The sequence below is a fragment of the Hirundo rustica genome, chromosome 2 (assembly GCF_015227805.2).
Source record: "Hirundo rustica isolate bHirRus1 chromosome 2, bHirRus1.pri.v3, whole genome shotgun sequence".
NCBI classification, from domain to species: domain Eukaryota; kingdom Metazoa; phylum Chordata; class Aves; order Passeriformes; family Hirundinidae; genus Hirundo; species Hirundo rustica.
Genome location: NC_053451.1, coordinates 104,054,634 through 104,067,178, shown reverse-complemented (window position 1 = coordinate 104,067,178; position 12,545 = coordinate 104,054,634). Strand labels below are relative to the sequence as shown.

The 12,545-nt window shown below is 36.3% G+C and overlaps 1 protein-coding gene across 2 annotated transcripts in view; it reads left to right on the top strand.

Annotated features, from left to right (window-relative positions):
• RPS6KA3 (ribosomal protein S6 kinase A3) overlaps window positions 1-11,658 on the top strand; it is a 76,706-nt gene extending 65,048 nt beyond the window's left edge. For both annotated transcript variants that reach the window (XM_040054578.2, XM_040054577.2), the window contains exons 17-22: window positions 513-671; window positions 3,897-4,058; window positions 4,253-4,329; window positions 5,407-5,524; window positions 6,282-6,422; window positions 7,561-11,658. In XM_040054578.2, coding sequence (XP_039910512.1) covers window positions 513-671; window positions 3,897-4,058; window positions 4,253-4,329; window positions 5,407-5,524; window positions 6,282-6,422; window positions 7,561-7,683 — 780 coding nt within the window. In that variant the 3' untranslated portion in view covers window positions 7,684-11,658. The remainder of the gene's footprint in view (window positions 1-512; window positions 672-3,896; window positions 4,059-4,252; window positions 4,330-5,406; window positions 5,525-6,281; window positions 6,423-7,560) is intronic.
• The last annotated feature ends 887 nt before the right edge of the window (window positions 11,659-12,545 follow it).

Here is a 12,545-nt window from a genome sequence, read left to right as displayed (position 1 = left end):
AGGATAAAATATGCATATTTTAGTACTTTTAGACTTCGGCATAGGCTTTATGTGCAGAGTCATGTATAAGTTGTAGGGGTTTTGTCATACCAACTTTGTGTTCACTATTCAGAGGCTATTTGAGATAAACTTAGATAATTTTTTTTACTTTTCTTTCTGTTGGGATGATCTCTGTTTATATTTTTAATTTGGTGCAATAATTGCTGCTTGAATTACTTCATTTTAGTGAAACTGTGTGGGGGGAACTACCTGTTATTTATCCTTTCTTTTATCTTCAAACACCTTCATGCCAGTATTTCTATGTTATTTTGGTACAGTATTGCCTTTTTGTAAAGCTTTTGTGTTCACTTGTGAAGTTGAACAACATTTGGATAGTGTGTGGGTTGTGAAATACAGGGAAAACAATGGAGGAAAGCATCTTGTGTACACACCTGCACTATCTCTGTGCATTTCACAGGAAGACAGCAGAGAATAAATATTTTGAAGCTGAAAATTTTATGTACTTTTTGCAGGTGTACGATGATGGAAAATACGTGTATGTAGTAACAGAACTTATGAAAGGAGGAGAACTGCTGGATAAAATTCTTAGGCAAAAATTTTTCTCAGAACGAGAAGCTAGTGCTGTTCTGTTCACAATAACAAAAACGGTTGAATATCTCCACACACAAGGGGTAAGTTTTCATCTCAGACAAAATGATTATAGCTATTGATATTCTTCTCTTTCAGAAGCATGAACTTGTATCTTGTTGCATTCTTCTGTGTGGTAATTAAGTAGTTTTTGGTAAACAATTACATTGCAGCAGGAATTTGTGTTGAAATCAAAACTTTCCTTATCAGCTTTGTATGTGTTCAGATAACTGAGATGATGCAACTGTTTCTGTTATTCTTCATGCGGTCTGTCAGCAGTTCTGTGGAATATGCAGACAATTACTAACAGAGAGGATATGAGGGGAAAAAACTCCAGGAAGAGGTGCTAGGACCAGTGTCATTGCATAGCCATGGGACCTAATGTAATTTCAATCTCGTCCTGTGATATACCCTGAAAATTTATTTTCCACCTGTCATACTTGTAATTCCTATGTAATTAATTTGGAGACAGAGGAAGTTTTCAAATATAGAGAAGGAAGGTGTGATAATTGCACAACAAGAAAGACAAGTTTTGTTGCATTTTTAAAGAAGCAAGAAAAGGGAGATGGAGAAAAAGCAGAAAATAAGGGTGCAAGGAAAAAGTCAAGCTGCTAACACATGATGTTGTTACCCTCAGGAAAAGATGCTTTGGAACATACATTACTCAAAGTACTTTTTGTTTTAAGTAACCAATAGCAGTTCAGTACACACTGTCGTGTTTGGAAGGTGTTATTTCAGAAAAGTTGTGATCAGTTATCTGGTATCTCATCCTTGATTCATCACTTCAGTCACTTGCTCATGTGTGTGTTTTTATTTGAGCCTGTGTGCACAGATTATGGTCCTTGGCCAGCAGCACCCATGGGAATTGTGATCAAGCCTTGATACCTTCTGTATGGAAATAGAGATAACAGAATAACAAATCATAACTTGGTTCATTCTTGCCATGTGTGGCTAAAAGAGGCCCAGTGTCCTTGTCATCAAGTAGGGGATTTGAGAGGTGTTTACTTTTTACTGTAGATACTGGCATTTTAAAAATTGTAAATACTGGCTTTTTAACTTGTTTCAGACCACATGCACTTTGGAATGTTTGCTTTTGGAAATTTTCCAGTCTTATATTACACTTCCACAGGAAAGCTGGCCATATATGTAAATAGTGAGCACTTCAGTAGTGTAATTCTTTTCTGGGAGAGCCCCTTGTGTCTTCAGTGGATTTTCCTGTTGAAACTCCTTTGGACACTGGAGGAGCTTATTTGAATATGGTATTGAGTAATATCTGGTTTGAGGTTCTCTGCATCTGTGTGCAGTCTCCACAACCCTTCCAAGGAAGTGTTTCCTCATGGACATTTGTAAGATACTTTTGAACTGGGAAACTAGCTAAGCAAGGAATTAAATCCTCAGGTTAAGCAGTGCTTCCAACACTCACCCAGAGCATTCTAAGAGTATTAGGGCCAACATGCAGTGATTAGGGACTGGCACAAGAGACGTCATAAAACAGATAAACAAGAAGTGTCATGTCATCTTGGAGCAGCAGACCTGTGAATGCTGGTAGGTAATTAAGACTGCTGGTCAAAAGCACTATGCTAAGAAATAAAGAACTGAAAGTTCCTGAATGTTATTTTGCTCTCTTCTGCTGCTCTAAAATAAAAAGTTGTTTCTATACCAAATACCAACATAATCTAAATAATCTGGCAATTTATTTTTTTTTTTTAAGTTATATTTTTAAATATTTTCAAAATTTACCTTGGGGAAAAAAGCTTATCATAGGAAGGTGTTTCACTTATTCTTTTACATAAACATTTTGATTGCTTGGGAAGTAGTGTTTTAATTTGCACTAGACTGCTATTACACTTACTCTTCCTCCTACTTGAGTATTGCTGCTTCTTCCAAAAAAAGCTTACAACTCCAGCAGACTGTTCTAGAAACTGCCAAATCCCCAGGTCTGTTGCTGCTTCCATTGCTCACTTCTTCCTTTCTATTCCTTTTAGAATCTCTTTCAAAAAAAACCACCCCAAAACATCAACAAGAATAAAACTAGGTTGGTTTGGGGTTTTATTGCCTCTTGGAGTAGTAAAGGTTGTTTCACTCATTATTAGAGAAAAAGGCAAAAAATAAGGGCAATCAGGAACTGGTTCTCTCATACACTGACACCTAAATCCAGGATGTTCCCCTTAACACCTACTGTTCCAAGTGAAATTCTGTAATACCATTTGTATATTTCAGCTTACAAGGTGCTTATTTTCATAATTTTAAGTACTTGGATTGTTAAATCTGAGAATTGCACAGGATTTGCATGCTGGAGAAGTCTCTACTAAATAGACTTAATGGCTTTGCAATGTGCACAACCCTCTGTGCTCTTACTCCTTGGTCTCATATTGCTTTCCTGAAACCCTGCTGGGTTTGGATGAGTGTGTTGAACTTCTGATTTCTGAATCGGAAAGCTTCATTCACTAAGATCCCCTCTGCTGTCTTACAGTGGTACATACCCTCTTCCTTACAGAGAGCAAAGTCTCTGGAGGCTCTAATTTGTCTTGTGAAGAAAATATAGCAGATCATTTGATTTCAAAGACTGTCCTTGTGCATTCCAGGTTTTGTTAAGGCTTGTTATAACATAGCTTCAAATTCTGCCAGAACTTTGGCAGCTTCTCCAATATTGTCAAGCATTTTACATCTCAAGCCCCTGCAAAAGCAGCCACATGGGAACCAATACAAGCTTTTATTGATATTTGGAGAATACCTCTTTGATACTTTTTTGGGCTTTTTTTATTATTAAAATTCCTTCTTAATCAGGCTTTAAGTGTTTTTCTGAGATTAATTCAGACTGTCTGAATGAAGAGAATGGAATACAGAGTTACTCCAGCAGTAACTGGTCTGTGGTTACATAGCAAGGTGGTACATCAACAGCTGTGGGAGCCTCTGACTCCCAAAAGATATTAGGAGCCAAAGGTTCTGATTTGGTAATTATGCATGTTAAAAAGGAAATACATGGTTCAGTTATCAGAAGAGACATCTGGAACTGTCTGTAAAAATAAATTAGGGGTGCAGGGATGTCTGGAGGGGGTTTTATAGTTAGAGTTTCCATGTTAGAATTCTCATGCTCCAGACACCACGGAGCATCAAAACACTGCAGCTGATGGTGGAAGCTGGAACTCTGGAAACTGAGCACACTGATGGGAGACTTAATTTTAAGTAGCAGAATTGCTAATTATAATAAAAAGCTTCTCATGTGTTTAGCTTATTGTATTTAATGGGGGTTTTTTTGGTTTTTTTAGGTTGTTCACAGAGACCTGAAGCCTAGCAATATTCTTTATGTTGATGAATCTGGTAATCCAGAATCAATTAGAATTTGTGACTTTGGCTTTGCAAAACAACTGCGAGCGGAAAATGGTCTTCTGATGACTCCATGTTACACAGCAAATTTTGTTGCACCAGAGGTAAAACCCAGGATAGTTTATATGCCTTGATATATTTTACTGGGATTTTTTTGCTAGCTAGATTTTTTTTTTTCTTCTTGTGTGACAAATAGAATCACTCTGTAAACACTAAAAATTTGAAATGTTACCATTTTTATAGCATAATCAAGGCATTTCTAAGCTTTATTTTCAGAAAAAAATTTTGTCTTCCTCAGGTTTTAAAGAGGCAAGGTTATGATGCTGCATGTGACATATGGAGCCTTGGTGTTCTACTTTATACCATGCTCACTGGGTAAGGGTGATTACTGTTTGCTTTGCTGTAGCATACCGAAGCAATACAAACAAAACCAGTAATAAATGGAGGCCCACTGTTGCAGATGTTTTTATCAAAGCACTGATTAATCTCAGCTTTGGGGTTGAGAAAATGCTTTGCCTTAGGTAAAATCCAAGTTTGCAGGGATTGATGTGAAAAATTCTTTGCTTCTAACATCTCCTCTATTTTAGGTTTTTAATTTCTGCTTAAAGGTGATTTTGCACTAAGAATTTATTGTTTCATGTGAAAATTGAAAGATAGATTAGGCAACATGTATGTTGAAGAAAAAAATAATATTGCAAATACAGTTGCAATGCATTAAAGCATGTTTGTGTGCAAAATCCAGCCACTGAATGTTTGGAGTGATGCAGTTAGAAAATAATAAATGCAATAGAAAGGCATTTGTATATGCAGCAGAAATGACTCATATAAAAGATAAAGAATTCAATTATAGTACCAGAAGTTCAAAATAAAATCTATTTAGCAGATGCAATAGCAACTATCTTTTTATGTTAGGATATTCAGATTGTCACTTTGGTTAAGAGTTAACATCATCAAAGATGTTCTTATTTTAAAATAAATAAGCAACAAACATATTTGGTTTTAAGTATATCTCTTTTTTGGTTGGGGGCATTCTGATAGCTGCAAGAGTATGCATAGTCAAGCCAGGAAAACTGGTGCACCTTTCTTCCTCTGGCCTTAAACCAGCATTTATTCTTTCTCAGACATTTAGAATTACGATAGAATGGATTGTTTAGTACTTCACTTGAATATGAAAGCTTAAGGAATACTTTCTGTAATTCAGGAACTTGAACTTCAGTGCTTGAACTGCTGTAGGAAATATCTGCTTTTCAGACCAAATACAGAGGGAATACATGCAATAAGAACAGATCTATAGTCACTGCCATGTATTTTCACATGTTAAGAATAAATTCTTTTTACAACTGTTTGGTTATTTGTTGCCTATAATTATGTTAAACTTGCAATCAGATTTATAATACTTACTGAGGCCCAGGTTATGGAAGTTTCTGACATGGAATTTGTTTGGTTAAATAGCTACACTCCTTTTGCAAATGGTCCTGATGACACCCCAGAGGAGATTTTAGCCCGAATAGGAAGTGGAAAGTTCTCCCTCAGTGGTGGTTATTGGAACAGTGTTTCAGACACAGCTAAGGCAAGTATATTTGCTTTGTCTCTTATGGGATCAGGGATGGATTGCAATGTAACATTTTGATCATAATGTATATGTTATATCACAGATGGTTGGGTAAGGTCCACCCATTGTTACACTAAAACACTGATCTAATCCCTTATGTACCTTGAATTTTTTTTCTTGGTTTTGATCTGTTCATGTTTCAGCAGTCACTTGCATGTAGGGGGAAAGAACAAGTGTGCATTACACTGCAGTAGTTAACAGCTGTCGTTAGAAATGTAGTGTGTTTTATCAGTATTCACACACACAATTAGCCACGGTGAGAAGTGCTTTGATAATACATCACGTGGAAGCATGACATTCAAAAATCGAACAGATAGTCTGAATCATGGTAACAAAAATCAGTGAAGTATTACTTTTTTTTACTGAATTTTACTGCAAAATAAAAATTTGATACATTTTTGAGAAACATGTTTTTACAAGCAAATACTCTGAATTTCAGTGTGCAGTATCGTTTGTGTCCCTTCTATATGTATGCTTTAAATGCTAAAATTTTCCTTGTTTAATTGGATACCTTCCTTTTATGTTACCAAATGTCTATTAAGTCATATAATGAAAAGATATACTGTTAGCATTGCTGCTTGGCTTTTCATTTGTTTTAAACTGACATTATAAACATATTTTTATACCTCTAGAATCTTCTTTTATAGTTTTTTAACTACTAATCTGTTTTAAAGCTGAAGTTCTATTGTAATTTCCATTGACTCTTCGTTGACAGGACCTTGTTTCAAAAATGCTTCATGTTGACCCTCATCAAAGACTGACTGCAGCCCAAGTTCTCAGTCACCCCTGGATAGTTCACTGTGACCGGTTGCCTCAATACCAGCTGAACAGGCAGGATGCTCCCCATCTAGTGAAGGTAAGTAAATATTTGTTCAGCTTGCTGTTTAGCCAAAATTAGCTTTAAAAAAGGGGGGGGGTTGTTTTTAAAGCTAAGGGGTAGCATGTGTCCCCTCTAAATACTGTGAAAAAGTTATAGCTGGATGTTGCACTGAGCCATAAAATGAACTTGTAATATGTAATAGGATTTAATGAGAAACTGCTTACAGAGAATAAATCTAACACATTTGAAAAATACTTTCATCTTCTTGTCTTTAAAATCTATTGGACTTACACTGGAAGGCTTAAGTGCTTTCAGAAACCAACATAAATCATTCTTCTCATAGTGAAAAATGTCAGGTGACTAGAGGGGAGTTTTAAAATTGTTAGTTAGCTTTACAGTTTCAGAGGAGGGTACTTGCCAGTAACTGAAGGAAAACAGAATACTTTGTGATCACAGTACAAGCTGAAGAGAAGTCAAAAGGGCAGTGTTAATTACTATGGTATCACACTTCTGCAGTGTCTGAAACAAGATCGGTTTTTAACCCTGGAACTTTTTCATTTCAAACAAGCAGAGGAAAATCAAAAATAATTGAATTCTACTTCTTTGTATTCAACCTTGTTTTCCTACTTTCAAGAATCTCTTGTGCAACACAAAAGGGATCTGAAGAATATAATTAACACTCTCTCTGAGTGAGCTATTAGAAATTTCTAGCATCTAAACACAAAAGTAGGAAGTGGGGGAGTTCCAATCCCAGAGCTCACAACTTTCTAAATGTTTTTAAAATATATTTCATGTCCTGAATAGTGTGGGTGATTCTTAAATATTTTGTTGGAAACTGAAATGGTTATTTAAGTGATGAGCAGAGACAGTCTACCAATGGGATTTCATTCCCCAACTCTCTCACACAACATAGTGAGAGAACTTAATTTGGCAATCTAGCCAATTCACCCTTCTGGGTTTGACTCTTGAAGCAACATAAAACTATATATTACCCTAAAAAACACTCGCTCCTAACACTGCTAGGACTTGAGTAATGCAGTAGTATGTTTCAGTTTTGTAAATGAAAATGGACTGAAAGTTAAAACTTGTTCAGAGTTTCTGGCATTTAGCACTGCTGTAGTGTGTGCATCAGTCACAACATACTCTTACTGTTCTCTTCCCCTCTACCCCACAGGGTGCAATGGCAGCAACTTACTCTGCTTTGAATCGTAATCAGTCACCAGTTTTGGAGCCAGTTGGCCGTTCTACTCTTGCTCAGAGGAGAGGTATAAAAAAAATTACCTCAACAGCCCTGTGAAATGACCTCAACCAGACACTTGGTACCATGGCATAAGATGATAGCACAAATCATGGCGACAGGTAGCACATATCTGACAGATACCTGCAAGCACACTCTGTCCCAGCTGGTACCTATAATGCTGCTGCTCCTGCTGCTGCTACTGCTTTCATCTACTCTCGCTTTAAACTGTTGATGGCAAGTTACTGATCTTACTGGAGCTGCAAATGGAGTGACAAATGGAAACAATGAAAATGATCGTGTTCGCGACTGAGTAAACCAGAAGAATGACAAATGCCACCTCTGTCAAAGATACACTGAATAAAGCACTCTGCACCACATAGCATTATTTTTATAACGAATATTTTTTTTTTGTCCCCTAAAATATTCTTTGTTACAGGTCGAGATGGACAGTTTATGTTAAGCACTTAGCTTAAACAATCTGTTTATATTAGCACTATATACATTGTGCCATCCAACATTTTGTATGTTTTTGTAAACAGTTCATGAGCAGTACATTTCCGTGCTGTTTTCTTTAATGTATACATGCCTTGTTTTACTTAGATTATTAATCATTATGACAAGTAAGTCTGATTAAACAGTTCACCTGGATTAATCAGTATTGTTGGACAGCTCTAAAAGAAGCCTGACTGTTAAACAGCTATTGAATGTAATACTATGGATAAGTAGTTTTCCTTGCCTGTGTCTTTTCTACATTTCTGTGTTTTTGATGCCACATGTCATGTTATGAAATTTAAACAGTGAATCTCTCACCATACTACATATATCCTATAGGTAATATAACCCAGAGAAAAGATAACTTGCTCCATATCTCACTGTCTTTGTTACCCCTCCCCTCCCTTTTAGTCTCTTCCATCTAATCTCTGGACTCAGGAATTATTGCTAAATACTTTCTGATAGAGGACATCTCTATATGGTTTATTCTTATAATCCATTGTTAATATTTTATCTATATTCTATGACTTCTGTTTAAGCTGCAAAGGAATTGTTCAGTGAATAAATGTTGTCATTATAGATAAAAGACAACATTTGAAGATAAAGCAAAACATATTGGTCTCTAATAAACAGCAGCCTACAAAGAGTAGGTTTAAACTGCCTTCATTGCAGTTGCAAAACTGATGGACCTAATGTTCTGTCAGTTACTTTCTGATAATTTTAATTGACTTCAGAAGCAAAATGAGAGGCAAGTCATAAAGATCTGTTTGGTTAGAAAAGGGTCATTCTGTTTTACCAGGTAAATAGTGTCATCCCAGTCAGGTAAGATGAAGCTGTTCAGAGGGAACATTTTCACTTTTCTGCAGATGGAAGTGAGTTGGTAATGAGGGTGGAGGACTCACTTTAAATATTTAAACTTTTAATACTCTTGGCCTCTTGGTTTCTAAAGTAATTAAAGGCCCATCTTGATGACTGGTCTTGAGAAGATGAAATTGCCCAAATGAGAAGGGGCACTGGAATGTGTTTGAATACAGTGAGTGTTCCATTCCACCAAAATTACAGGCTATGTAAAGTCCTTCCAGATATGAAAATGACTATTGGGAATTCCAGCTTTAGTAAAATATGGATCTGGGTGAATGGCTGTTGGTGAACAATGCAATTTTATGTTTTGCAGAAGGTATTTTCTTGGCTTAGTGTATGAAAGTTCTTTTATGGTGATTAATTACCTTATTTCCCTGAAATCATCAGCAGTTTGTTGAAAGGAATAATCGTCTTTATGACACCACAGATTTGCTCTGAATGGGAGTGTTTCTTCTGCCAGAATTTCTGAGTTCCTTGAGGAAGCTTCCTTTGCTAGATTTGTGAAGGATCCCGTTTTTATTGCCCTTTAAAGATTGCTAAATATTTAATCCATGATATAATTGTGAAGAAATTGGTTTTATAAACAAGGATTCTTAAATTAGCCTAGCTCTCAGAAATTTGAAAACACATCTCTTCCCAAGCAAACAGTATTTTTCCTTTACTTGGTGCTCTAATATTGAAGTTCCCTTTAGCTGTACAAGATGCATCTTCCCCTCCTTCAAGAAACATTTTTAAGTAGAGGCAGAAAAAGGCTGCTTTTTTTTTTTTTTTTTTTTTTTTTTTTTTTTTTTTTTTTAAAGTCAGCAGTTCCAGAAGAATTTGGTAAAACCTTACCTCTCAAAAAATGTATTTTTCAGCTCAGTGAGCAATTTTAAGTCAGGCTTCTCAAAATCTTGAACCTGTACCTTCTGGTGGCTTTTAAGGCGTTAATTAGAAGATAGTCATATCTAGTCAATCAAATTATTTAAATGCTGTTGAAAGAAAAGGATGGCAGTACTTGCCAGTGTGTCAGTAATAACATTTCCCTTCAGGAAAGAGTTCTTACTCTGTTCAGTGTGTGTATATAGGTACCTGGCAAAGAACAGACCAAAAAGAGGAAGTGTTAAGCAGCCTCACTATTGGCAATATCCACATTAAAATAATATAAAAATACTTCCAGTAGTTTTATTGTAGCTGTATTTTGTGGTTCTCAAGCTCACTGATCATTAGCCAAATAGTGAAGCAAAGTTAACTCCTGCATTTTACATATCTACACTGTCAAGTGAGCTGCTAATTTAGTCTAGACTTTACAAATGTTGCTATGAAGTCATGTATATGTATCAGCAGAGGATGAACATTTTAAATTGTAGCAAAACAGGAAAATTTAGCACTCCCTAAGCTGAATGTGTTGAAGACTAGATTCACTATATTTTTAAGTTACTTTCTAAACCGAGGTATAAAGGGCCTGCCTAATCAGGGAGGTATATTTTACAAGCCAGGCATGGTTTATGTACCTTACTTCGTGGTTTGGATTCATGTTCATGACTTTCACCTTTTTTTTAAATGTGTTTATAGCTGCAGTTGTTATAACCTATAAAGAAATCCACATAATGCTTCTCTGAGTCTCGGCACCTTTCTGTTAGAATGAGTATATGACACTCTGTGTACATTCATTGCTGGGCTGCTGCTTGGGCTGCAAAGCGTAGCAAGTGAGTCAGAGAGGATAAAAAAAAGAGAATGCAGATACAGGTAAATTTTCTGTGTGTTGACCGTGGTTTGTTTTTAATTTTTTTAGTGTGAAATTACCATTTACTGTGCTTGAGAGCATGAGGGAACGGAGGGAAGAGTGTAGTTGCAATACCCATTAAATGCCATCTGTGTCCAGTAAGGGCAAAATTCTGTGTTCCTAATCACTCTAACATTGAACAAAACTTTAAAAAGTTTTTCAAGAAAATATTTGAAACTTTTTTCTGAAGAGACAAGGCCATAAGAGAATAGATTTACGTGTCTGGGAATTTTTGTGTGTGTGTTTCTTTTGTAAATGTGGTGTTACCAACTAAAGCTGTGCTTTTCTATTATTGGAAGGAAAGGATTCAAAGTGTCCTGGCCCTTACTAAGCAGCAGTGGTTAATAGATGAATTTTCACTTATGAAAATGATGTAAATGATTAGCTTTATCTTGATACTCTTGACCTAATCAAAGGGAAGGTGTACTTATGAGGGATGTAATTATTTTGCAACCTAGTTGGGGGGGATGTCTACTTAAACAGTTTTTAAAAAATGACAAAATCACAGATAAAATATTTTTCTACGATTCTATACAATCATACTTTATACTAGTTTTCTCAGCATGGCATGTGAGTCTAGGGTACTGTTCCAGGAAATCAGTGGTATTGTACCTTGTACTAGACCATTACACTAGCATCTGTTAGATGCTTGGCACTGCTGCCATAGAACTGAAATACTAGTTTAAAAAAAAAAAAATTAATTGTACTGAATACTTTAAATGATTGTTTTATTCAGAGTCTGATCTAAGAGATGTTCCAATCATGCTATTAATGTGTAATTAAAACTGTTCCAGATGTAACTATGAACAGTTTTGGAAAGTTATCATTGCTTGTTTTCCTGTCAAATGGCAGGTTTTGTAGTCTTCAAAAGAAATTGAAATTTCTACTATGAATAAACTTTCAAACATCTTAAAGGGTTGTTTTGTGCAATCATTTGTTCTGACCAGTTACAAAAGTCATTGCTTGTTCATCACTAACTCTGGACTACCTTCACAGTACACAGAGTGTGCTTTGCCAGCCAGAAAGGGTTTGTAAAAAGCAAGTGTCCTGACATTGCAGCACGTTGAGGAAGGTAAACGTGGAGACAAAGGAAAAACCCGTGTTCAGCCCGTGCTTATAGACCTGATATAACATAAAACAAGACTGCAGTGCAAGGATATTGTATTTTAATGCCCCATTGGATTCCAGTCAAACTCTAACACTTAATGGGACGCTGCTAAATAACACTTGCAATTGCTCTAGACACTGAAAATAGGCGCATGTTGGATAATTAGTGCACTTTGTAAACATTTGAAACATAGTATTATAGGCAGGAACACTCCATAAACAACAGGCCTGTGTTTTAGCAGCTCACACAACTTGGAAGCTTACAGCTGTTCTTCTTCTTAGCCTTGTAAACTGGAAAAGATGGAACATTTTCAAAGGTTGCATAGTCTACAAAAACATTGCAGGAATTGTGATAGAGGATTTGTGAGGAATATAACCAAAGGTTTTGCTAAGTGTACCGAAAGAAAGGCATTGGAGAACATGAGGAGGTTTGGTAATAGACACGGGGCAAGGGTACTGTGATTTCCTCAGTGAATTCACACCTGGGATCAGAGGTGTGCATAGCTCTGGCCCTTTGTTCGCATAAGGCTTTATCCTGGCTGTCTAAAAACATTTAATTTATTTACAAGTAAACCGGATAATTTGTAAGCCCCCAGAAACTCTGCAAAGGCAGAAAGGCGGGGCTGGTCTACCAGAGCTCCTGCTGTCAGCCTTCCTCACCTTCGTCCCCTCTGATTCACAGAATCATAGAATA